Source organism: Phalangium opilio, unplaced genomic scaffold, assembly GCF_054372755.1.
Source record: "Phalangium opilio isolate 3A_F unplaced genomic scaffold, DU_Popi_V2 ptg000070l_1, whole genome shotgun sequence".
Classification (NCBI taxonomy): Eukaryota; Metazoa; Arthropoda; class Arachnida; order Opiliones; family Phalangiidae; genus Phalangium; species Phalangium opilio.
In genome coordinates this window covers 7,616,722-7,642,805 of record NW_028324182.1, presented here as the reverse complement: position 1 = coordinate 7,642,805, position 26,084 = coordinate 7,616,722, and the positions used below count along the sequence as shown (strand labels likewise).

General features: G+C 34.5%; 2 protein-coding genes and 1 long non-coding RNA gene across 7 annotated transcripts in view; 2 read left to right on the top strand and 1 right to left on the bottom strand.

The window, feature by feature from the left end:
- Positions 1 to 431: 431 nt before the first annotated feature.
- On the top strand, positions 432 to 11,772 carry LOC149661383 (protein Aster-B-like). 5 transcript variants are annotated; one of them, XR_016368844.1, is made up of 17 exons: positions 433 to 1,134; positions 2,853 to 2,912; positions 3,296 to 3,827; positions 4,819 to 4,903; positions 5,008 to 5,111; positions 5,176 to 5,352; positions 5,454 to 5,717; positions 6,206 to 6,344; positions 6,427 to 6,573; positions 6,671 to 6,789; positions 7,181 to 7,373; positions 7,454 to 7,657; positions 7,732 to 7,807; positions 8,825 to 8,938; positions 9,014 to 9,128; positions 9,812 to 10,685; positions 10,863 to 11,772. XR_016368844.1 is itself a non-coding variant. In XM_089842881.1 (17 exons), exons 1-16 carry the CDS (start codon positions 905 to 907, stop codon positions 9,956 to 9,958), a joined length of 2,706 nt encoding a protein of 901 aa, XP_089699007.1. In that variant the 5' UTR covers positions 433 to 904; the 3' UTR covers positions 9,959 to 9,966; positions 10,060 to 11,772. The 5 variants fall into 5 exon arrangements, 3 of the variants coding, with proteins under 3 accessions (XP_089699008.1, XP_089699007.1, XP_089699006.1); XR_016368843.1 differs by having other exon boundaries at positions 9,812 to 10,703; positions 10,877 to 11,772; XM_089842881.1 differs by having other exon boundaries at positions 9,812 to 9,966; positions 10,060 to 11,772.
- LOC149661382 (uncharacterized) lies at positions 11,650 to 15,014 on the bottom strand. Its single transcript, XR_016368861.1, has 2 exons — positions 14,195 to 15,014; positions 11,650 to 14,133 (listed from the first exon to the last, which is right to left on the bottom strand). It is a non-coding gene; the product is annotated as an uncharacterized LOC149661382 (long non-coding RNA).
- The window catches only part of LOC149661378 (protein turtle-like), a 123,332-nt gene continuing 110,332 nt past the window's right edge, over positions 13,085 to 26,084 (top strand). Inside the window, exon 1 of the mRNA XM_089842886.1 lies at positions 13,085 to 13,234. The gene's annotated coding sequence lies outside the window, so the exon portion shown is untranslated. The remainder of the gene's footprint in view (positions 13,235 to 26,084) is intronic.

Genomic DNA, 26,084 nt, shown 5'->3' with positions numbered 1-26,084 from the left:
AGGGAGGGAGTTGACACTCCATTGTTATCTTCACATAGACCAGACCCAAACAAGACTACCGAGAGATTATCTTCCCTTTAGCTAACTGCAAAAATCACTTCATCTAGAGATTCCACTCTGTGTGTAGAGCGTAGACAAACATACGAAACCCACCCATAATCCCACTCCCACAATTCAGGGAAAACAAGCACACAGCGTAGAAGCAAAGACGAGACAAGTTTAGGGATTAACATAGTATTTATTTAATGAACCAAAATCTTGAGGGGGAAAAACTTTGAATTAATTAAGTGGCCACCAGGGCCAGTAGACCCCGAAGCGTTTAATTTTTAAACTGGCCCAGCTAATTTTTAAACTGGCTATTGGCCTGTGAAAGTGCCTTATTTCCCACACTGGAGGGGAGTCACTTGCACACACATGTCCAATAAGAGTTTTTTCTTATTTCCGGCCCTGGGTATCGTGATAAAAGGGGTGAAATTAATCACGTGGTTACGGATCTGACCCTTAGCAGTGCACCAGTTGACCTATATATATGTTCTAATATCTATGACTCCGTGTTAATACTTAAAAGTGGGACTGTGGGAACTGGCGTACATGTTGGTTGTTGGTAGTTTGGAATGGTACATGTAAAATGTCATGTCAACAACACCGAATTTTTGGGTTTATCATTGTGTATTATAATTTCAATATAAATAACCAGATAGATAATTAATTAATAGTTTGAAAATAATCAAGAATTATAAATATCTTTTGTTTGCTAAGTCGCAGTCTCAAATGTTTACATAATATTTCGATCCACCACCAATCTTCCTTTCAAGATTTTAGGCCTAACAAGGTCGGGAACTCGGTCGGTATCTCCCTTACGTTCCGTCGCCTGCCAGGATATACGGATTAATTTGGTTTTATTATGAACACTGCAACCAATATTCAAATTAGTAGTACTCAAGAAAGCAATGTTAGTACGCAACTGAACGTTTTGGACACTGAAGTTGGTGTATCGGCTTTAGAAACCGAAGATTATTTAACCCCTGAAGATAAAAACCAAGAGAATAATATTAAGCCTAGGTCTATGCCGTCAGCTAGTCAAACTATCAACAACACGAAAGATTCAACTTTGTTATCGAACAATCATCATAGGTAAGCTCCTTTTTAATCACATTTTTAATTATATTTTAAATAAATGGACGTGACAAGTTGACTGACATAAGGCGCGATATCTGTTTAAAACTGCATGTTTGTGTGATAGTTTCGCGGACTTGTTAATGTTGTCATTAATTAATTAATGAACCATTTAACTAATACTCTACTTATTATAAAAATAAAATTAGTTTAAATTGAAGTAAACATTGACTGACATTTCTGCATTAAAAATCTTAAGAAAGCACTGACCCCTTTTAAGTTAACTTCTCTCAAGAAATTATAACTGAAATCCATAATACAAAGATTACCTATGTAGATTTATAGACTAATGCTTGATTTAAAATAAAAAGTCATATCATTCAAACACGATTAGTTATTTACACATAATAGGATATTGGTTGACTCAATGATATAATGATCTTTAGATAAGCACACTTTTGTACCTTTGCTTCCTATTAGCATTATCTAATTTAGTCTGTCTTTGTTACCGAATCATGAAGGTTTTAAAAGTAATTCAGGCAACCAATTTGAAATAAGATCATATATTGATTAATATCCCAAGAGTTTTGTTAAAAGAATAATTGTCAAGTTATTAACAGTTGGATTAGGACAAATTTTTGATAAATAACAGCCGTTTCCTTCCCATATTAAGATAAGCTATCATAATTTGTATTTATTCACTTGATGCAAAAGTTAGGTTATAGAATAAATATAGAGTTTCACATATCGGGAATTTTTTTGTAAGAATTCTAGTCTGAAAAATGTTCAAGAAGACTTTTCGTTAACCTCAATTTTAGCAATAATATGAAACCAGTTATAAAGGAGAAGTCTCCTGAAATATAATTTTTTTATCCCATTTTCTAATTAGATATTTAAAAATAATTTAAAAAAGACTAAAATAATGAAGTTTTTGCCGAAAATATAGGAATGTTTTGAGTTTTAAAATACTTGAATTGAAAAATTTAATAATTAAAGTCCCTTAAATTACGCGAGATAATCCTTCAATTAGCCCGCAGGCATTTAACAGGGCTAAACAAGACGGAAAAAAATGGAAAAAATATTTTTCTGGTATATTTTATTACTTTCACTTTTTAATTTTGCTTTATTTCGTGTTTCAAGTTTTCTTTCCTTGAAAGAGTCAGTCAAAGTTTGGTACTCTGACATAATAATTTTAACATACTATCTTTACACCCGTAATTAATGTCCACGAATTAATTTAAAATTTGTTTAATCCCTATTTATTTAATTATTTTATCCTGTGGTACATGTACGAATACGCAATCAGGTCGATAGATACTTTGAAAATACCTTGATTTGATGTTGAAATTGATTGTTTTATAAATCTCTGGGTTAACTTATGCCCTATGGCCAAAAAAATGTGTTGCATTATCGTTACTGAAAGTGTACCACTACTTTTTTATTTTTGCACAGTATTAAATGTAGCTTAGTAGCGTTAACTCTATAATGGTCTGTTTTATACAATATGAACGTTTTAGACTATCTTTAGATTAGAAATTAATATTAAATTTAGCATAAAATGTTACGTAAAAATTGGAAAGACGCTGGTAAACGTATAATTCAAAACACCAGGTATTTTTAAAAAATATTTGAGAGAAAATTAAGTGGTTTTTGTTTTGTAATTTATTTAAAAATTAGTGTAGACGTAATGTATTAATAATACGAGTGTCTAACTGGTTGTCAAAAAAACTTTTCAGGAAGAAATTTGATTCAAAATCTAGTCAAGAAGTAGTGAAAGAAAGTCAGGAATGGCAGATGTAAGTGTTAAAAAAATTGGTGTTTAAGGGAGGCAATAGATTTAGTACTCTAAGCTCCCTGGGAAATATTGGCTTTAGTTTTTCTATATTATTGTTAAAGGACATTATTTTTACACGTAAACCTTCAACAACAACACCTGTGTTTTATGTGGGTTTTAGAATAACGGCACAACTAATTTGTTCTATAGTATTGTGTAGTGTTTAAACGCGCGGTACATGTAGCTTGTTAGATCCATGATCTATGTAAAGAGGGTCATCGCAAAAAAAAATATTTTGTGTTGATTTATTTCAAATCTAAACTGTGATTTAACCGAAACTATGATTTGTGTCAGTGAAGCTATTGCTTAGGGATTAAACTGAGGTAAATAAACAAATGTTTACAGGAACCGTTCACCGACACCAAGTCCAGAGAATGGGAATAAAAGCTCTAACAAGACTGAGGCACATCATAGTCCGCAAGCGGTGAAATTGAATCAATCACATAACGAATTTCATCGTACACCAAGCCCAGTGCCTAGTCTGTCGGGAAAACAATACCACCACCACCACCATCAGCGTCACGATTCAAGCGATTGCGCGACTGGTATGAGCGCCTACGTAAACGGTAGCGAAAATGGCAGCCCTCGCGATTCAGTGGCCAGTCGAGCCCATTCTCCGGCCACTGGCAGTGGAAATTCTTCATTAGATAGCGGTTCATCACACGTTGCTACTCCTCCGACTACTCTGACCAATGGTCAAGACAATCTAGGCTCTCTCTCCATCCCTGATAATGTTAGCCGCTCGTCAGAGTCTGGGAGATCTTACGACAGTTTATATTATCAAAAAACACCCGATACGCCACTAAAACCAGATGTTTCAAGCGTTAAAAGCAGCAAAAGCGGGGATAAAAAGAAAAAACCCTCAGCTTGGTATAATGTAAGTTTAATAAAGGCAGGGAGCCCACCGGTCCTATAATACCTATAAATTCCTATATTTTTGAACCTGTCCTTTATTATCCTATAATTTCATGAAAGGTCCTATAATATCCTATATTTTTGACTTAGTCGAAGTTTTCGTATAGTTTAGCATCAAATTTATCATTTAGCTTTTTTTTTATCGAGATCACATTTGAATAGACACCGAAATTGTGGAGCTCGCTTAGGATTTTTTATATATTATATTATGTTATATTTTAATTAAGTTCTTCTGAGTTTTCAAAGTAAAATCAAATTTGTTATTTTTTATTTTTTGGGATTTTTCTACATAGTTTAAGCCCAAAATTGTATTATATTAGAACATTTTTAGTCCTATATTTTCCTATAAAAACACATTTTTTCTCCTATAAAATCCTATAATTCCGGGAAAAAATTCCTATTTTTCCTATAAGGAATTTAAATTTAAGAGTGGGCTCCCTGTAAAGGGTTTCAACATGTATAAAGCGAGCTTACCCAAATCACATTTAAGAAAATTTACCTACTGAAATTTCCACATCCTTTCAACACAAACATAAATCTAGAAATTAAATAACCTTTTTTTTTTGGATCTGTTACAACTACCTGCAGACTACCTTCAGATTTTTCTTTTTATTACATAGTCATTATGCAGTAAATGTAAAACTATAATTTTTCTATTAGCCTCAGGCGTTTTATTTGTTCTTCCTCATAGAAGATAATTACGCGAAAAAAATCTCAAACTAATGTAGTTATATACGGTATAGGTTTATTTTATTTTGCTTACGTGTAATAAGCGTTAAATAGATATACTTCGAGGTAAGAGTGTTGTCGGGGGCATAAAAGGTTAATTTAATATGAATGAGAACGGTTGTAGTTTAGATATAGGTCTCCCGAATAGAATTATTAGCGTTCAATATGTCCCCATGTCTAAAAAAATGTTATCTAGGTATTGTAACGTCTTCTCTTACCTGCAGATGCTAAATCCAACGTACAAATCACGAAGCGACGATTTTAAAAGATTGTTTAAGGATTTACCGGAATCTGAAAGATTAATCGTTGGTTAGTAAATTAAATTAATTCAATCGCCTTCGTGATATTATTATATTATGTTGACAGTAACATAAGTTTAAGTTTAAGTTTAATACGACTTCAAATGGTTCTAGATTATTCTTGCGCAATGCAAAAGGATATTTTAGTCCATGGAAGGCTTTACGTTTCGCAAAATTATATTTGTTTTTACGCAAATATATTTAGATGGGAAACTTTTGTAAGCATCGCGATTGATTTCTTTCGGTTTGAAACTTAACTTACCTAAATATTCCGTTTTCAAGTTGGTTTTACGTTGCCGTGATATAGCCAGTATGACGAAAGAAAAAACCGCTATCGTCATTAATAATGCCATTCAAATTTGCACAAGCAACGAGAAACATTTTTTTACCTCCTTTGGTGCTCGTGACAAAACTTATTTGATGCTTTTTCGAGTCTGGCAAAATGCTCTTCTCGAACAGGTACATCGATTGTTTGTTTGTTCCATAGTTATTTTATCATAGATGATAAAAGAATTCAATTAAGTTAAACATGGCGCGATTTCTGAATGAAAATATTATAGCCGATGTCGTCTCAACAACTTTGGACATGGGTTCACATTAGTTACGGAGATGAACTTGGTTTAACGAGCGATGACGATGATTATGTTTGTCCCAATCCTTTACCCTTGGGAAGCAGCGTGACCGAAGATGATAAAAGTTTTCATTGTTCCGATGATCAATCGTTCATTGATAAAGAAGGCCTACTTTTGAGCGACAAGCTTGATTTTAGAGTCGGCCGCGGACATCCCATAGGAATGTACGATTCTACACTGGATCTTGTCAATGTAAGAGACAATGTTACCTTTATCCTTTTATTGGTTATCTAAGGGAATGATAAAATCTTGTTTACCTTTAATGGCTGGCTCTTAAGATGTAGGCCTATAACTGTTACTTTTATTTGTAGCGTAAGTGCCCCTGAAACACCTTTACATACTTTAGTTGATTCTGTTTTTATTTTAAAATTAAGTTAGAATTTGACCTTTCATACTTGCTTATCTTATCACTAAAGTACCTTAGATAAGGAGAAATTTATTAACAGGTAGCTTTAGTAGCGTTATTAACCAAGCTCAGACGTTAGAGTAGTTACAGGTTAGAGGTTTTTTATTTATTCTAGGCCTATACATTGCATTTATATATATATATATATGTATTTTTTTGTAATCCTTTCGCCCCTAATCGCGAAATATGATATAAGAACGCAAAATTCTGCGTCTAACGATAAATTTTTAGGCAAAAAATAGGTCTAATGTTCAGATTTCGTATTTTCCTTAAGGGATTGAACGACAGTCCTATTCTTCCACCAAAAATGAGTAAAAATCCTAAGGATGGGCCACCACCCAAAGCCACATCTGTTAGTGATTATCCACCGACGGATTTAAGCGATACTACAGAGTCTGATTTAGCTATTGATGGTTGGTGATTTGAAATTATATTTTCATGTTCACGGTTCGTGATGAAAGAATTTACTAGAGAAATTGTCATTTATATTTTAAGGAGGTGAAATTATTTGTGGGTGTGAAAGTCACCAAGGGAAAGAGGTTTTGAACGCGACATTTGAAATAGCCGTTGATCAGCTATTTAATCTTATTTTCACCAAATCAAAATTTATGTTGGATCTTATGGATTCTAGGAAAACATTTGGTATAATTTTTTTTTGTTCAATTTGGTTTTCCGTCTGTGGTACTTGATTGGAAATGGTGTTCAATTAATTTTCATGATTCTCTGATGAATTTTACAGACGTAATGGAAATCCCTTGGCAATTATCTACGGAAACGAATCACAAAATGAGACAATTAACGTACACATTGACATTAAATCATTCAATGGCCAAAACAGCTCAAACCACAGACACTCAGGTTTGTAAAATAGTTGCTAAGACTAACTTATGCCAAGAAGTGATATCTAGTTTATTAGGGAGAAGGTATAAATTCGCCACATTTCCAGCTTTATCTCCAGTCCAAACGTATAGTAGGTCCGGAGTTAATCCCCGCCTCTAAATTACAACCAGCATCTCACTGGTTCTTGAAAACCCACGTCAGCGCGACGCTAATGACGAAAATTACAGTCATATTTTCCCACTGAGGAGAGACGAAATAGCCCGGCCTCCTTTTACGCCCCCCCCCCTTGTATTTTGAAAGGGGGACTGGGACTAAGGCGCGAATACTTAGGCGTCTTAAACCTTCTCCCTAATAAACTAGATATCACTTCTTGCTTATGCTAAGACTAATTGCGTTTGGTATTCTTCAGCGTTTAATGAAACAAAGTAAACCGGGGCAACTTTACGTGGTTGACTGCGAAATTGTCAATACTGGCATTCCCTATAGCGATACCTTTTCCGTTAAATCCCAATATTGCATTACGAAAATTTCGAAAAATGAAACTAGACTTAGGGTTCACGGATCTGTTCAGTATAAAAAATCCGTTTGGGGTTTAGTCAAATGTGAGATGTTTTTTATTAAGTTAGGTGGACTTAATTCTCTGGACTTAACTTAACATTTAAAACTGTCTGCCAATGTTTAGCATTGATTGAAAAGACAGCCATGCAAGGATTGAATGAATTTTGCGTGGATTTAGAAGTAGCTTTAAGGAGGGATGCTGAGGGTATTGTACAACCTTCGGGGAAAAAGATTAGAAGAAGGAAAAGGACCAAAACTATTGATTTAAAAGATGTACCTAAAGAAATGGCGAAAGCGATTCAGAGCCAAACTATATCACGAAAGTCAAGTAAGACTTGTATCAAGTTATTGTCAAAATTTGGCTTATTGTTTTTTTTTTTTTTTTAACATTTTATGTTTTAGTCCCAGCTATTATTGGAAATGAGGCGGTGTCGGCTGGTCCGACATCTGATCTTGTTATTCGCGTTATTTTGGCGACGTAAGAATCAGTTTTAAGAAGATAATTATTAACAGGGTTCATACAAACCTGGAAAACAGGGAAAACCTGGAAAAATCAGGGAAATAAATAGTTGACAAAAACCTCAGGGAAATTTAAAATTTTTAGTAAAATTCCGGGAAATCAGGGAAATTTGCGTCAAACAGTGGCCGAGTAATTAAGCAAAATGTTCGTGAACATCCCCTTCAGAGGATTAACATTACACTAATCTTTGGAGGCTCATAACTCTGGTTCTACTAGAGATACGGGGATGTCCTTCGAGTATGTTATAGTCCTCTTTATCCCCCATCTAACCATACTAAAAACGTACGGCTACGACAAATGGGGGCCGAGTAATTAAACAAAATGTTCGTGAACATCCCCTTCAGAGGATTAACATTACACTAATCTTTGGAGGCTCATAACTCTGGTTCTAGTAGAGATACGGGGATGTCCTTTGAGTATGTTATAGTCCAATTTGTCCCCCATCCAACCATACTGTAAACTTAGGGCTACGACAAACAGGGGCCAAGTAATTAAGCAAAACGTAAACAAACAGCCCCTCCATAGGAATAGCATTAGACCCAACTTTGGAGGCTCGTAACTCTGGTTCTACTAGAGATACGGGGATGTCCTTTGAGTATGTTATAGTCCTCTTTATGCCCCATCTAACCATACTAAAAACGTACGGCTACGACAAACAGGGGCCGAGTAATTAAGCAAAATGTTCGTGAACATCCCCTTCAGAGGATTAACATTACACTAATCTTTGGAGGCTCATAACTCTGGTTATATTAGAGATACGGGGATGTCCTTTGAGTATGTTATAGTCCTCTTTATCCCACTCCTTCGTTAACATTTGCTCCATAAGACACTCCATATAAGGGAAAAACCTGGAAAACTCAGGGAAGTATATGGGGAAAAAACCTGGAAATCTCAGGGGAATTTGTTTTCCAAAAGTTGTATGAACCCTGTATTAATTATGAAGGCATTAATGAAGACGTACTTGTTAATCTTTAGTTTGGTGACATTATTACTATTAAATGGATTATTATTCTATAAACTATGGTCTTTGGAAGACCAGTCTCTCCAACTCGCTACGTTACCTGCAGATTTTGAGCTACCTCTTGATGGGTAATTAATAAATTAAATTAAATTATTTTAGAAATTCATTTGAGAGAATCTTTTAATGTAATTTTTAATTTAAAGCAACCCTTCTTCGGAGAGTCTAATCAGATTACTTCGACAGCAAGAGATATTACATAGATCAGAGATTGAAAAATGGAAAGACGCAGTGGGAGACGTTATCAAGTTAATAAGATTAGTAAGTGACGTTTCTTTTTTAACTCAGGGTTCATACAAACCTGGAAAACAGGGAAAACCTGGAAAAATCAGGGAAATAAATAGTTGACAAAAACCTCAGGGAAAACTCAGGGAAATTTAAAATTTTAAGTAAAATTCCGGGAAATCAGGGAAATTTGCGTCAAACAGTGGCCGAGTAATTAAGCAAAATGTTCGTGAACATCTCCTCCATAGGATTAACATTACACTATACTTTGGAGGCTCATAACTCTGGTTATGTTAGAGATACGGGGATGTCCTTTGAGTATATTATAGTCCTCTTTATCCCCCATCCAACCATACTAAAAAGTTAGGGCTACGACAAACGGGGGCCGAGTAATTAAGCAAAATGTTCGTGAACATCCCCTCCATAGGATTAACATTACACTAATCTTTGGAGGCTCATAACTCTGGTTCTACTAGAGATACGGGGATGTCCTTTGAGTATGTTATAGTCCAATTTATCCCCCCCCCCTCCTTCGTTAACATTTGCTCCATAGGACACTCCATATACGGGAAAAACCTGGAAAACTCTGGGAAGTATATCGGGTGGGGAAACACCTGGAAATCTTGGGGAAATTTGTTTTCCAAAAGTTGTATGAACCCTGTTAACTTTTAAACAGAAATTAGGCCTAGAATCAAATTTGAAATTTTCTTTCAATAAAGATGGAGAATTCTTTATCGGATTTGAAAAACAATATTGAATCTTATGGGAATTCCGCCATGTTAAAATCAGTGACATTAGTCAGTCCTAATCCTGTTAATCCCACCAATTCTCCACCTCCGACGGTTTTACAACAAAATAAAGAATAATTAATTTGGTATGTAAAAAAAAAAAAAAAAAGACCGTTTCTTTTAATTAAATCTTGATAATTGATCGGCAATCAAACATCTTAAATTAATTCATTTCCCAGCCAGCCAGCCATCCAGAGAATTTATTAATTAAATTAATTAAAATTAAAATTATCTTCCCCCCCCTCCCTCCCCCAACTCACTTGTTTTTAAATTTTTCAAATTTATTCTGCTAATTAACTGTTAATTAATTAATTAATAAAATAAATTAATTAATTATTGAAAATAAAACTAGAGATATTTATAAATGAATGAAAGATTTCTGGGGATGCAGCAGCCAAAGTCTATAATATTATAGAAGTATCGTGTGATATTTATAAAAAATCGTAAAATAACTAAAAAAAAAAGAATAAAATATATCTATATATATAAAAAACAAACAAACAAACAAACAAATCCCCCGAGTCTTTTGTCTGCCTGGTGCAGCGAGACAAGTATGTACAATATTATTTTAATATGATAGGTCTGGTTCTGGGCAGTTTAGAGCTATCGTAACTAGTACACTAATTAGTAATTAATTAGGTTACTTTGAATGGATTAATTAAATACTATAGCTTCTAAAGTTGAAAGGGTTAACTAATAACTTCTCGGATGATAAATATTATAGAAAACTGTTTGACTCATTACTACTGAAGCAAATAAATTAATTAATAGGCCCGGTTTAGATTTAATTTAATGCTCATTTTAGGTTAATTAATTAATTTAGGTCTTAATTTTGGTAATGGAAGTAAAAGCTAAATTAATTTTGAAATTAAAAAATATTATTTATAAATTAATTAATCCTTTTTTAAATCCTAATTCCATTAATTTTTTCCTACCCAAGTTTGACATTAATTTAATTAATCAATTATTAACATCATTTTAGGTTAATTAATTTAGGTCTTAATTTCGGTAATGGAAGTAAAATACTAAGGAAAGCTAAATTAATTTTGAAATTAAAAATTATTATTTATAAATGAATTAAACCTTTTTAAAATCCTAATTCCATTAATTTTTTCCTACCCAAGTTTGACATTAGTTTAATTAATTAATTAATCAATTATTAACATAATGTAAAATTCTTTGTTAAGTTTCTATATTCGTCTATTTTAATTCCTTTTTTTTGTTTAATTTTAATTTTAATTTCAAGGTTTTTTAAATTATTATTAATTTCATTTAGTTTGTATAAAAGTGGGTTAATTAATTTAATTTAATTATTATTAGGAATAGATCTATTTAATTTTTTAAACTATAGTCTTCCTATATATGATGTTACTTAATCATTCACAATTAGTCTATATTTTTTTCACTATATGTAGAATTTAAGTTCTAGTTTTATTTTTATTTCATATATTTTTTTTTAATTAGTAATTACTAATTAGCATCAACGGTAATGAGCCAAACTGCTCCCCATTTTTAGGTGTAAATAGCAATTACGACATTAGTTAATGAAAAAAAACAAGGTAAATAAAACAAAAACATTGGTCCTAAAAATAAATAAATAATTTCAATTTGTCTTAATTATTTAATTTCCATGTAGATTAATTAAATAGATTTAAAATATGTAGAAAGACAGGTCCTTTTTAAATTAATTAATTAATTAATTAATTAATTAAGAAACTAAATCTCTGGGTTCCTTTCTCATTAAAATTTAAAACTAGATGAGAACGATATCCACTTTTAAATTAATTATAATTTAATGTATAATATTCTGTTTTGTTTTTCCCGATAAAAACCAACGAAAAATGATCGTGTCTATTTCCAATATGAAAATAAAAATGTTTTTGTTAAACGAATATTATGGGTCGTTTTTATATTTTCTTAGAAATCTAATGATTGATAAGAAACCCGTACATCATAACTTGTAATTCAATATCTAATAAGATTTCAGCAAGAAGGGATATCTAGTTTATTAGGAAGAAGGTAAGAGATGTCTAAGTATTCGCGCGCCCTAGTCCCAGTCTCCCTTTCAAAATACAAGGGGGGGGGGGACGTAAAAGGAGACCGAACTATTTCGCTGCCTCTACTCAGTCGGAAAATACGAGTAATTTTCGTCATTCGCGTCGCGCTCGCTGACATGAGTTTTCAAGAACCAATTAAATGCTGGTTGTAATTTAGAGGCGGGGACTAACTCCGGACCTACTATACGTTTGGACTGGAAATAAAGCTGAAAATGTGGCCAATTTATACCTTCTCCCTAATAAACTAGATATCACTTCTTGATTTCAGACAAATTTTATTTCAGTCGCAACAGAATCATTCATAGGCCTAATTAATAGTTGTTCAAAATGGGTTATAAAACTGTTTTGCTGCTTGTAACTCTTATTTTATATTGTTCCGTGGTTCATTCTGAAGGTATATATATAATCTTTAAACATTTAATATTAATGGTGAGTAATTATAATTAATTTTAATCACATTATAAGATTATAATGAAATACTGAGGAATTCATTGCAAGATATTGAGTTATTGGAAAAAGAAATTTTAGGATCTAATGATATTGGTTCGGAAAATGATTTCGATGAACATTTGAGATTTAAAAGGTATTCATTGCGCGATTGTATGTGTCCACCCGGTCCTAAAGGTAAGCTAGTTTTAGTGCTATTTTAATGCAGATCATTTTGATCTCTTATGGTTTTAAAATCTGAAGGGGATATCGGTGAACCTGGACCACCTGGTATTGGTGACAGAGGAATGCCAGTATGTTATAGTTTATAATGTTTATTCTTAATTTTAATTACTTTTAAATTTAATAGAGCCTAACTACAAATGAAATTTACGCCATAATTGATAAGGCTGCAGCTGATGTATGCCCTAGAGTATGTTAAAAATATATTTGTTAAAACTTTTCTATAATAAATGGAAAATAATAAATAATCCATGTGAAATAAAATATTATCTGAAAAATATATAAATTTTTCATTTAAAAATTGGCGGTAATCGCGGGTAAAATCGGTGTAAAAATATTTGGTTCAGATTCGTTCAACTTATGTTTAATAGGCAGGCTAAATTGCTTATACTCTGTACGAGACTGAAATGCACTGAACGCATGGAGCCTGGCGCCAATTCAAATGAAATGCATTGTGTTGGCAGGCAGCATTGCCGCGAAATCGCGAATTTCATAGCCTCAAAGGTTTCAAGTTTTCAACCTAAGGTTTGTGAAGAAAAGTGCCGCGCTATAATTAATTTCTACCCTCTTTAAGTAAGCGTTGTATTACCAGCAGCTTTATTTGGAAATAACAACGAATTCCTTTGATGTAGGTAAATATTAATTATAATAAGACTTTAAAGGTTATAAATTGAGATAGCGCGTGGGTAAGTCCTGTACGTTAGATGGCAGCATTCTCCAATACCATGACGCCCAGCAGGCTGCACAAAATTTTCCCGCCAAATGGCCAATGCTTCTACCTCAGCCAATCGTACTTTTATATCTTATTTTAATTAAAAAGTAACTTTAATCACTTCGGCTGGGAAACATTTTAATCTTTTTTCAACCGAGAGACAGGAAAATGTTTTCGGTTTTTATTTGGAAATGGAGAAAAAGGCGAAATAACGATGGTAATTTAACCTCGCGGCTCGCCTTAATGAGCTCATTAAACAAGGGGAACGAAAAATACTTTTTATTTTCCAAAATTAAAAAAAATCAAGGATAAGACTTTGAATTCAGTAATTTCAGAGGCGGTTCCATAGTACAGAGCCAATATAGTACTATATAGTTTTGAAACTAAACCGTTTGGGGATAACATTTTAATCAAGTTGTACGAGATATTTTAGGGACTGTGTATTAATTTGATGCCACTAACAATACGTGAAAGTCACTATCTAATTAGAGTGAAAGACTGTGCTTTAATATTTGATGCCATCTAAAGACGACGTTCCTTCTTCTTCACCCTTTACCCTTACTCTGTTTGAGATTTGTGCTGCTCATAACGACGCAACTTAATTTACATAAGTTCCACGGAAATACTTCATGACATTTCGAGTTTTGCTTTCTGCCGGCTTGTATTCACTTCATCGTTTATATCCTTAGCTCTATGTCTAGCGGAAATGCGCGTGCCTAGCATCCCAAATAAGGGACTCGGAACATCCCTTTCGCGGCTCAGCCTCTTCCATCTCCAAATCCCAAGGTTATCACATGAATATCAGAAATATTTATCTGAAAGAGACAATATATATAGCTCTCAGCGGAGTCCACATATTTGAGCAACCAATATTACTTTATAATATCTATGTAAAGAGAGACGAGATAGTTTTTTCAGTCTACTTTTACGATAAACCAAACCACTCAAAGACTATATCAAGTTATAAGTTTGGTTCAAATGTATTGAAACATCAAATTCTATACATATTTTTCAGGATATGAGGAGTAATACCATTTACATAAGGAGTAGAGGCTACTTAGAAGACAATAGTGCAGACTACTTTGTTCTTAAAGTAGCCTGGAATCCTTGTTTAAATGGTATGAAACGTCGTAGGCTGCTGAAAACTGGATATGTCATTAAGCCAGGTTACAGGATGGGCTTTTAAAAAATATAGCGCATAAAACGGCGTTGGAAAATTTCAAATTACAACGAAAATTTAAAATAATTTTATAACTTCTCAAAGCTGGATGAAATTTCGATAATCTAATATAACATTTGAATATCGGTCTTGAAAACAAACTTCGCATTAAAATTGGGTAATTATAACGGAACGGATATTTTCCGTCTGCGGCCCTCTTCCATATCATTGGTTAGATTATCGACTCCGCCTCATTTAAGATTGAACGTTAGCATAGTTTCTACGGTTAAATTACCAATTTGTACAATAGTTAAGTTGGTAGACGTCTTACTGCGTCCATGAGATTTGCATTCTAATTTTCTGTAGATATCAGAAGGGGATAATGGAAGAAGGATGACACGGTGTATCCTCTTAACACTTTAGTTATGTAACATGATTCTTCCCAGGCTCACCCTTTATGTTTACACTCCTGCTCAACATACCTTAGATGGGCATCGCACCGTGGTGTGAATTCTGTAACTATTTGGCACTAAATCCCCAGCAATCAACCTACAAACCTCGTCTTGACGTGGGACAAAAATCAAATAAATGTTCTGATGCAGGGAAAAATCATGTTACAATTACTCCGTTTTGTTGTTCACTTTTTTCGAAGAAAAGTATTATATACCTCGGATAATACTTATGTCTCGCGGCTTTATGCACGCGGCTTCTACTTCACCTCATTTAAATTTTATTACATCATGAAAGAGGGTTGGGTAAAGGGAACAGTTCATGTCCCTGTAAATTAATTTGAAATTTTTAACCAAAAACTGCCAGTAGGTTCGTGTCACCTTGCATTCATACCACGTTTAAAGGTAGCTCTTCTCTTAGATGGAGAGCTTTGTTGGCGCTGTGATTTTAAGTTGATGGTGACGCATGCTGTGTTTATTTATTAAAAGAGAAAGGTCGCGCGTGGGAAATTTTACTCAATTTAAAATAACGATATTAAAAAAGCTTTGTTAAATTAATGATAACCAAACATTCATCAGCCTACCATAATTTAAGAACGATACACTCAGTTTTATCAAATCCTGTCATTGCCACCAAGTTCCGTAATTATTTCTCAATTAAGACTTAACTTAATGAGTCCTTGCCCACCCCTTTAAATGAATATATAAACCATATTTCCGAGTGTCTCATCTCCGTGACTTATTCCTAATTTTTATTGGAAACAATTAAGACCCTTCGAGTAATATAATTCGCATTAGTTTAATTTCTCGCTTGGCATGATGCTCAGGATTATGCACTTAATTCTAAGAAAGTTCAGTTTCAAATTTCAAGAAATAAATTTTCGAATCAAAAATTCTCTGGAAAGTAGGCTTAGGTTCGCTTTTTGACTTAAGCCTAATTCGATTAACAACGGTGTGCCCAACCATAGTTACGACGAACTGAATAAAGGATCTAGCTTAGGCCTAAAGCCGCCGTGTTTTAAGAAACAGTACGCAGTCATTCGTTAATTAAGACAAACGAATTATCTTTTTATTTCTTGAAATTGAACTTCCAGGAAGTAAAACCTCTAAGAGAACTTTTAGCTCAGCCACTTAATAATATTGGTTTCACACTTGAGGAATAATTTCGGGGAAACGTTTAAATTAAAAAGCTTTTCCGGAAATCAAAAATTGGATTATGTATCAGTATATTAGACTAGACTTTCAGTTACTTATTTTGTATACAGTTCTTTAATGACTTCCTTTATGGAGGATAGGTAAAATTAGATTAAGCTCGAAATGGTATGGTCGTCAATAAATGAGTGACCTTAATTTTCTCATTTGCATAATGTTTAAAGGTACAGTGTTGGATAGAAAATTTTAGTTCTGGATATCGTTGGATGGAGGCAGAGAATTTTATCTTTTTAATTTCTCGTATAATGAATTCCTTATAAACACGAGGGTATGAAAAGAAATATTTTAAAATTTGATGAAAATTCAAGTATTTGGTACCATTGAATGGAGGACGGTTTTATCTTTAACGCCCTCGAGGAATTTCCTCTTAGACATTAAAAGTACAGAGTTCAAACGTTTCGAAGTTACTCAGTTCCATCAAAATGTTTTTCTATGCCCAGGTTGAAAATCATTTTGAATTCCTTTCTCGGAATCCTGCCCTATTTGTTTTTGTTTGTTTCAAATTAAGGAGGTACCTTCTGTTTACCTTTGATATTTAGAATTATTTTTAACCAATATGTGTTTGGAAAAGCCTAACCCATTTTAGTCCAAATTTCTAAACGGAATTGTTTAATCCGTGATTTTTTTTAATTAGAAACTTTGTTAGGCAAAACCCCTACGCAAATAAACAAGAAGTGGATGTAGGTACTTTATAATCATGGATGGAGAAATTGGTAGGAGTTTCATCTCTTATAATAATCTAAGCGTATGGATAATTTTCCGGGGGCAAGGAAATTTTCCTATAAAATCTGATAGGATAAACAATAGGCCATTTAACCCTTGCCTACTATACGAAAGTCTATTTTTAACCTAACAAATCTGGTAAATCTTAGAGGAATTCTAATATATAATAGCTCACGATCTGTATAGCGTTGACAACCGTGCAACGATGTTAAAACTAAGAAAGAGGGGATGGATTTTTTATAGCCCCCTTCCGTGACAACTGGAATCAAAATTACTTATGAAAGCCTTGGAGTATGACATCTCCTCTTACATCCTCCGTGACTTAGCTAAGCCCAATTTAGCCACCAGACTGCGCTTCCGGCGGAGCACTTAAACAAAAACAAGTTGTAGTTTTACTTATTCCCTTTTCCCTTCTCTTCAAGTTCGTTGGTCATTCTAACACGTGCACTGGCAGCTTGGCCCTCTTGATAGTAGAATTGTAATTGGACCACCCTTTGCCTCCCCATCCAAGATGCCAATTTATCGAGTGGCACGAAGGTGGTACCTAGGGGGTACTTGAATCTAAATAGTCTAAGATGAAAGGAGAGAAGTAGCCCACCCTGGCTGGCCTTAGGGCTGTTTACTCATTCTTTTGTTTAAAGAAGCGACTGGCGACGGCTGCCCAACTGAGTTAGGTTCTTAACGGTCGCTTTGCTTCGACCAAATGAAAGATCTATTAAAAAAGTGTGCTCAAATTTGATTGTACTCCTCGAAACTGGGAAGTGGAAAAAGCATAATGTTTGGGATTTCAAGAGGGGACTAGCACTAGGACAGGGTTGCTATATTACCTTGGAATTTCAGAAATGTGCGATTTTCTAAATGGGTCGGAAAAGCCCAAACTTTTAACCGTATTAATTATTTTTAGTTACTTAAAATTAAGTTGATATTAATATTTGAGAAGCTTCTTGGTTTCTTAAAAATTTGCATTATTAAAAATAATAATAATGATACACATTTCCTTATTTCCTTCCTGAAATAGTTATTTATTTTCATGGAAAGATTTTAATTATGCTTTGAAGTTTCATTTATAATTCATGCAAGTTATACACGGTTTAAAATGAGTGTTTGTTGATAAAAGTATACTATGCAAATGAATTTTTTCGGTTTCCTAATCAAAGCTCGTGTTTAGATGCGAAAGTCTTCCTCCTTGGAAACAGACTATGAACCATAATCATCACAAATATGGATAAATATAGACCCTTAAACATTTGAAATATATCCTCCATTTCATACTTCATTAAGTAACCAGTGGAGAAAGCATATATTCATAATATCTATGGATAATGAAAAGAGACGAAAAAATCCGGAGTTCATTTCATTTTTCGGCAGATTTTTAATTTTAAATTTCCGAGAAATTCTTCCAAAAATTGTTTCCCACTCCTTAAGAAATTTTTCGTTTCATTTCGAAATTTCACAGTGAGATTAACAGTTTATAACCTTAAAGTTAATGTGTAACACAGCCGTATCCTACAGTAAAATCTCCTTTTGAAAAATACAGCATCGAAACGCCAAAAAATACGTTTTCCTGGGTCAATCTCTTATTTTTACCAATATGTATCCTAGTACGGGTTCCCATTTAATTATTAGCGTTTCATAGGACCCTACCTTGGGTATATATTTGAGTATTTCCACTTCATCACGCGGGAGCATATAATAACGTCTGCTAGCGCTACAACCTTAGTTTGTCTTGATAAGTAGATTTAATAAAGGGTATACCTAGATGGATGGTTCTCCTAAGCTTTCTGCCTCTTACAATCCCCATACTTTCATCCTCATCCCTTCACTTTATCCTTCAATCTTTCCATTTCATCGAACACAATTGAGACGAAGCCTGTTTATCTCTGGAAATTAATGCAATGCGTATAAGATAGATCTTTTTTCCAGCCTCTTATGATCCCTACCTCCCAAGCTTCCTTCATCTTCATTCCCGCGTATTCCTTCGTTAGTTCTAGTTTATCGAATCCAATGGATGAGAGGCTCAATTTAGCCTTCAAAATATATGTAATGACGTGGAAAGCCGGAATAAATTTTTTCCCAGCCTCTTAGGATCCCTTTCTCCGTCTTCATCCCTACCTCTACCTTCATTAGCTCTTTATTATCGAACACCGACTCGATGGAGAAATATAAGAGGGGGGGTTCTTTTTTAGTCTCCCCTTTTAATCAAATTGAGTAAAGGTGCCATATCGAATTTTTCTGGATCCTAAGGAATAAGAAGCTTACCGCGTGGAATAGCGACCGAACCACGCGCGAGACTTCATCCTTTATTTCTTGATTAGCATCACTCTTTCTTTCTCCCATTCTATCTTCTCTGGCTTCAAGGGTTTTTTTTAAGTTTTCCCCTTATTTGGAAAGATATTTTTTTTTACTTTCCTAGAGTTTTCTTAGTTTTTATTACAAGCAATTTTTTTTAAAGATTTTTTTTTCGCTATTTGTTTAATGAATAAAATTCCTCTCCCCGCATTCAAATTGAATTTTCGACTTCGAAACGTAACAAGAAAAACTTGCCTTCCCTTCGCGTGGTTCACGTTTCTCGTTAAAAATAATAATTATTATTATCATTATTGGAACTGGACACAATTTTTTTAAATAATGTAAGAAAATTGAGTTGTCTCGGTATGTAATAATTTGTTCAAATTGAAACGTTACTGTTTCAGGTTTCAGGACTATTATTTAGAACACAATAGAAATGAAAACACTTGGAGGCTCAGTTGTGTGCGCGTATTTTTAGACAATCTAACAAAACCAGGATATTATAGAAGTGGCACAGTAAATTCTTATCTCACAGTTTCCCGTTGTGTGCGGTTACCTACAGCGCAGGCGCAACAAATGTGATAGATTAGAAAATAAAGGGAAAATAGACATTCAGTAGATTTATCTCCCAGAGTTTTTAGACAAGAAATACTTTGAATCAATCAGCTTTATTTCTTCTAAAAATAAATGATCTCGTAACATCTTGATTCACAATACCACGATGCACTCCGTCATCGTCGTCTTTGAAATCTCCCACCGGAAACTCGGGATTCGGAAAATGATTTAAGAAGTTACTGTAGCTTCGGTATAAAGATGTTATAGGCTCTTAAATCGACAAAGAGTGGTCCTCTATTATATTTATCATTGGTCGAGTGTGCCCCAAACAAATATCCCAGCTTATTCCGTGGAATATCGTCTACACTCGTTCCCGACGGCGAAACTTCTGTATTTTGATGGCGGTGACTTTGACTTTGGTATGGGGTATGCTTTGATCTCCTCTATAGACTCCGTTGAGAAATGGTCTGAGGATCGTTTTCAAAGAGCTTTTCTCTCGATCCTTCTCTCCTCTCTCTCTTTCTCTCTTGAGTCTTTGAGCATCCCAGGCTCTATTTCTTCCTAGTTTCCTGGCTATTTCTCTCGGTCTATTGGAAGATCTTGGGCTATTGTTGTTAGCTTTTATATTTGCCTGCCTCGCTTATAAGGGATGACTGTCTCTATGTACCAAGTGTTGCACATCGCCATCGACCAGTATTTCTCCTGCACCGCGATATACCGGTGTAGGCATGTGAAATTATACTGTGAAACGGTAATTTACCTTAATTTCTTTTTGGAAAAAAAGGTTCTAAAATCGCCTACGAAAATTATTGGTAATTCTATAACATGTTATAAAGGGGTAAATTACCGTGGTAAAATTATAGTATGCTATTTATCTCTAAGTCTTGACACCGCACCGAAAACTCTCTTTAGACACGATGCAACACCCTGTATTTGCACTTATATAAGAAGCTACCCCTCTGTCGTACAGGGTATATTCTATACCTCATTTTTAGCACGGATTTCGTCTTTTCCAAAATACTCAATGCTTTTCGGGTGTACTTGGGTCTGTAAAAATGAGAATAGCGCAAAGAACTCCTTACGGGATTTACTCTCGCCCGGGAAAAGTAGCTGGGATAAAAAGGTTTTATCCCGTTTTACCACGCGAATCTTCTTTCCCCCCCCCTACACTTCTTACGCGTCCTGGTTACCTTGACAAAGCGACTGACCCGTATAAAACGACTTCGTAGGAAATAGACAAGTTTCCAATGACTTTCTCCGTTTCCATAATATATTTAGACTATTTCAATCGAAGATGCGCGCGTTACATCTTCCCCCTTTTCTGTACCTCTGCTTGCGAATATTAGAACAAAGGCCTCGTCAAGTTCCAAGACTTGAAATTATCTACTGCATATCCAATCCCATTACCAATCTACATCGCGTACGAAGCAACTTACTCTTATTTTAAAGAGCATACATTTAAATGCGCGAAATGCAACTTACTGAACTGCTGTTTTTGCTTGACTCGAATGACTCTTTGACTTTTAAAATATACTGCAGAGCCTGAGGTGTTGGACGTTTGAAATTTTGGCAACTTTTGAAAAATTTAAATGGAATAAGTATTTTTTAATTCATGATTATTCATTAAATTCTAAATATATTTACGGAATTCTTAAGTCTTCTCGGTACAGAGTGTGTTAGCTATTCGAGGCGGCTTCTTCGGATAATATTCACAATTTTTAATAACATCAGGGATAGATTTAATTTTAGAAGAAGGAATGGAGAACAGAGTAATTTGGGCGCGCGTCAATGTCCCAGACCCTCTTCCCCGGGAACGGGGAGGGGGGTATGAAAGAAGAGACTGGTCATAGCGACAGAGGTAGAAAGGAATTACGTATTTTTCGCCTTCCCAGTTAGCAACGTCATCAAAACGTAGATTAAGTGAGCCAATAAGATAATTTAAACTTTTCGTTACGTGTTGGAGGGAGGGGCTCTATACTGGGTGGTCTATGAGTCGGTCTGAAGTAAATACTAACCGTTCTCCATTCCTACTTCTAAAGTTAAATCTATCCCTGATAACTTATTGCTTGCTTTAAAATCAGAATATACACTAAAGCATGGCGTCAAATGTCCTTTCCCTTTTCCTTTTAGTATAGAGTGAGTACTAGCTGCAGCATCTTGACTATATATATAAACTATATACAGACTTTGTCTTTGAAAGAAAAATATATTGTTTAGAAGAGTTCTATCTATCTCTGCCTTGTTTCCCCGAGGAGAGGAAGGAGTACCGGATTCTTTTCGAACGCCATACCCTCTTTTCTGAATTGTAAAATTACGTAGGAAAAGGCAAAAATAGAAAAACGGTATAGGGTACTAGCTTTTCTGGTATGTAGATTGGCTTTTCCGTGGTATTACTCGAAAATCGGACCCGATATAACGGATCGAGAAAGTATATGCTGAATTTCCCTTCCCCGAATTGGTGCCATTTACATAGTACAAACATGGGAATTGGAGTTACTTCAGCAGACATAGATTGCGTAAGATTTCTTACTGATATTGTAGATGTTTCATAGTAGAATATGGTACGTTACAAGACTGTAAAATGATATAGAACAAAGATATCACGTGGATAGAGGAAGCGTTTAGTTTTAGGCGCGGTTTCTTTTAGAATTATTATGTCTGGTGTACATATTGGTATACAGGGCTCCGCGTGTTGGGAATTAATTTTGGAACTTAGAAAAGAACGTTTATAATAAGTTTGACACACTTTGAGCTGCGAAAGGTATTCTCGTATAAAACAAACGCTCAAAGGCTTAGTAATAACAATAACCCATGTAGGAACAGAGAACTTTCAAAGATAGAAGTCTTAGCAAGTTTATAAAGACGCTGTGTAAAACTATAAGGTCAAATATGACTATTAATTCGTTCTCATGCAGGTTCTTGATAATATATTAGAGAAAATGACTGAACAGAATTCTTACAAAACTAAGAAAAGCGTCACACTTATGGAACATTAACTTATGATATTGTATAGATGATGGTTAGGTAGAAATATGCTAATATTGGTCTTTGTCTATACGGCGTATTTTAGGAAATTAATAATTTTTGATTCCCTGTGGTGTATAAAATGTCGAATGTGTTTTAAAAATATGCTGCGAAAGTTTGCGCGTCTACTGTTTTTAAGAATTAATTTAATGCGTCCAAGAATGTTGAAAATTACTTTAGATATTTAACTTTAATGTCCATAAAGTTAGTTTCAAATTGGAACACGTGCCTCGAATGTAAAAATTTAATTGTAACGAACAACAATGACTAAATTTAATTTCCAAATATAGTACTGTTAATTATTCATGTGTTTACTATTTCGTCTTATGCCTTTTGGGAATATACTTAAAATATGCTAATTAGCTTCCATCACAAAACTGGGAGAAAAGTTAGGTATTTTAAATTAAATTTTAAATCCGTAAATTTATGGTCCCTTGAATTTAGTTCTTTCGCATCGTAAATGGTAATTCGAAGAAAGCCTACCGACACGTATTTCACACTATAGATGCCCTAATTTCGCGTGATTAATTCGGGATTCGCGTATACGAATAAACTCATCCATTCGTGATAAGAACTGTAATTCAGTCAAGGGCATAGAGTTTGAAGAAACCATCTTATTTTTTTATCGACTTTTCCGCGGTTTTATAATCCTTTCAGTTTTCTTCTTTATTCACTAAGACATTACGTATGAATTTTTTTCCCGGCTCTTCCTCATAGTTGCGAGTTTGAGATTCTGATAAAATTTTAAAGTACAGTAACCATGGGAGCCCAAGTTTTTTTTCTTTCGATTTTTTTGTATTTCTTTTATTATATTTTTTGTTTCAACTGGCCTTGCTTGCAAAATATTTTTTAGGATAGTCGCTGTATTTTTATTTATTTTGAAAGCAAAGTTTGTTTCGTTTCGCGGTAAATAATAGACGCACGATGCGTGGGACTGGAATTGAACGTCCGAAGAGAAGATAGGAAAGAAACTAAGTTTTTAGATAAAAAGGTTGAAGTATCTCCACGTGGCGATATCGTGAACCTGATATAACTGGATTGCTACATTACAAGTAAATTAAATGTCATATTATTTCTATTTGCTTCGGATAGTAAATATAGTGTATAGTATATATAGTGTGGAATAAACCACATTGTTGCTTAACCCGCTTCTTAAGGAACCTTAGAACGAAAGATATATTTGGATTCAGACTGTCTTTATGTAGGGGCACCCTCTATAGATATAGATTTGTGAGATGTCTATGTTTTTTATTTCAAAATAGGCGGAACAACTTTTCTCTTTCGTTTCAGCCTGACTTTCGTTTTCGTCTCTCTGTGATTTTTTGTTGGCTCTTGAGAAATATTTCTTTTTTTCCAGATTTTGTTGGTCTATATTTCACTCTCCGTTCAACAATTCGCCCCCTTTTTTGAGAAAGATTTATGAGTATTTACAAATTTTTCGTTTTCAATACTTAATTTATATCTAATAATCAACATTTTAAAGTCTTTCTAAGTATGTAAGGATGAGTTTGAATTTATGTTAGGTCTAACGTCATTAAAAACTTACACTTGAACATCGCCTTGTTTAAATTACAAGATGGTTTTCAAGCTCTAAGCCCCTGAGTGTTGGACTGACCATGAAGTACAAAATATTTACGGGAAAGCTATCATTCAGGGGCAAGCAATTAAGATTTTTTTGTTTTGGAATTTCAGAATTAGAGAAAGTTTTATGTATGATTGGAAGACCTTCCAGACAATGGTTAGGATGTAATAAGACCTTTATACTATTCGAAATATTTTGTTTTCCATCCCATAATAGTTGATGATAGGGAAAAAATCGTAGATAAAATATCATAGGCAAATGTGGGCTAGTTTCAATGCTCGCTTCCAATTTTTTTCTATTCAGAGTTTTATTTTTTAGGTTTAAAACAGACTACTAAGAAAGTGCATCGGTTCAGTCTTTATAGTATTGTACAGGAAATAAGCAAGACGACTTAAGCTTTGCTACAAATTCGGGATGAGATTGAATATGGTATCGCTCTTTTTTTCTCGCGGCGCGGTTTGGGATAGTATTGGCTGGGGATAGAAGCGAGAACTATATACGTCAGCGGTGCCATATCGAGTCAAACGAGTAAGAACCGAAACAAAATTCAAGCTGAACCCTCAGAAGAATCCAAACAAGATACGCGAGGCAATTCGGTGCTTAGAAAAATATGTCATACGAGGATGAACATTGACAACTACGCGACACGCGTAATAAAGAGCTTACAGATGGGATAGTAGTACGTCACACCCTCCCAATTCTTACCGCTGTTCTGGTAGCCATATTGGGTGACCTCAGCTTCATTCCTGCTTTAAACCCACCAATTTGGTAGCGTAAATTATGTCACGAGACTCAGCTCTTCCTCCAACTGAAAGCTCTCTACTGGACCCGGTAACCTTGGGTAGCATCTACTATAGCAGCTTTGCTTGTCGTATGACTTAGTGTTGAAACAAAAACTTGAACAATGTTTTCCATCAGATTAATATCTTTCTCCAACTGAAAGCTCTGTATTATTAAATTTGACCCGGTAACCTTGGGTAGCATTACCAGCATCTATAATCTACTAGTAGCACTAGAACAATGTTTTCCATCAGATTAATAAACTCGTAAATCTGATGGATTCTTTTTAGGGTACAATACTACAATTGCTAGGCTGCGAAGCTGCATGGGTGTGGGCATGGCGCTGCATGGTGGTGGCTTATTTATAGTCCTAACTCCGGGATAGTTATCCTCGGAGAAAGGAGCGGAGAGGCGAAGAGAGAAATGAGGATGGAACGCGGCCGAATCTCATCCTCGGGATATTTCGTTGATAGAATGACTGGGCCTCTTCTTCTCGACTCTCCTATGCTGTATATACATCCCTTTCCTCAGTACTTTGCTATATTTATAAGAACGAACGGTTGCGGCTTCTCTAGAAATTACTTTTCCCTTACTTTCTCTCTCTCTCTCTTACTCTCTCTCTCTCCCTCACTCTTTCCCTCTTTTTACTCTCCCGTGGTAAACAAGCTGACAAGAGGCTTTGCTTTTTTGTTTTGTTTTCTAGATAGTTTATTTTTTTGGCTCGAAGAGATTTCCCTATTTCTTATATTCTTATTATCTCTTCTCAGTAATTGTTTTTCGTCGTATTTCTCTTTCTCTTGTTTGCAAACAGTCAGGCAAATAGTAAGAGCTTCGGTGTACGGATTAATGAAATGTGGCGGCATGTGGGCTTTGATCTCTTTCCCATTTTCTTTTTATTTGTGTTTAATGCTAAGGTTTTTCACTTGACATTTATGTTTGCGACTATCACGAACTCAGGAAAGAAATTTATTTGGAAATTTCCTAGAAAATTAT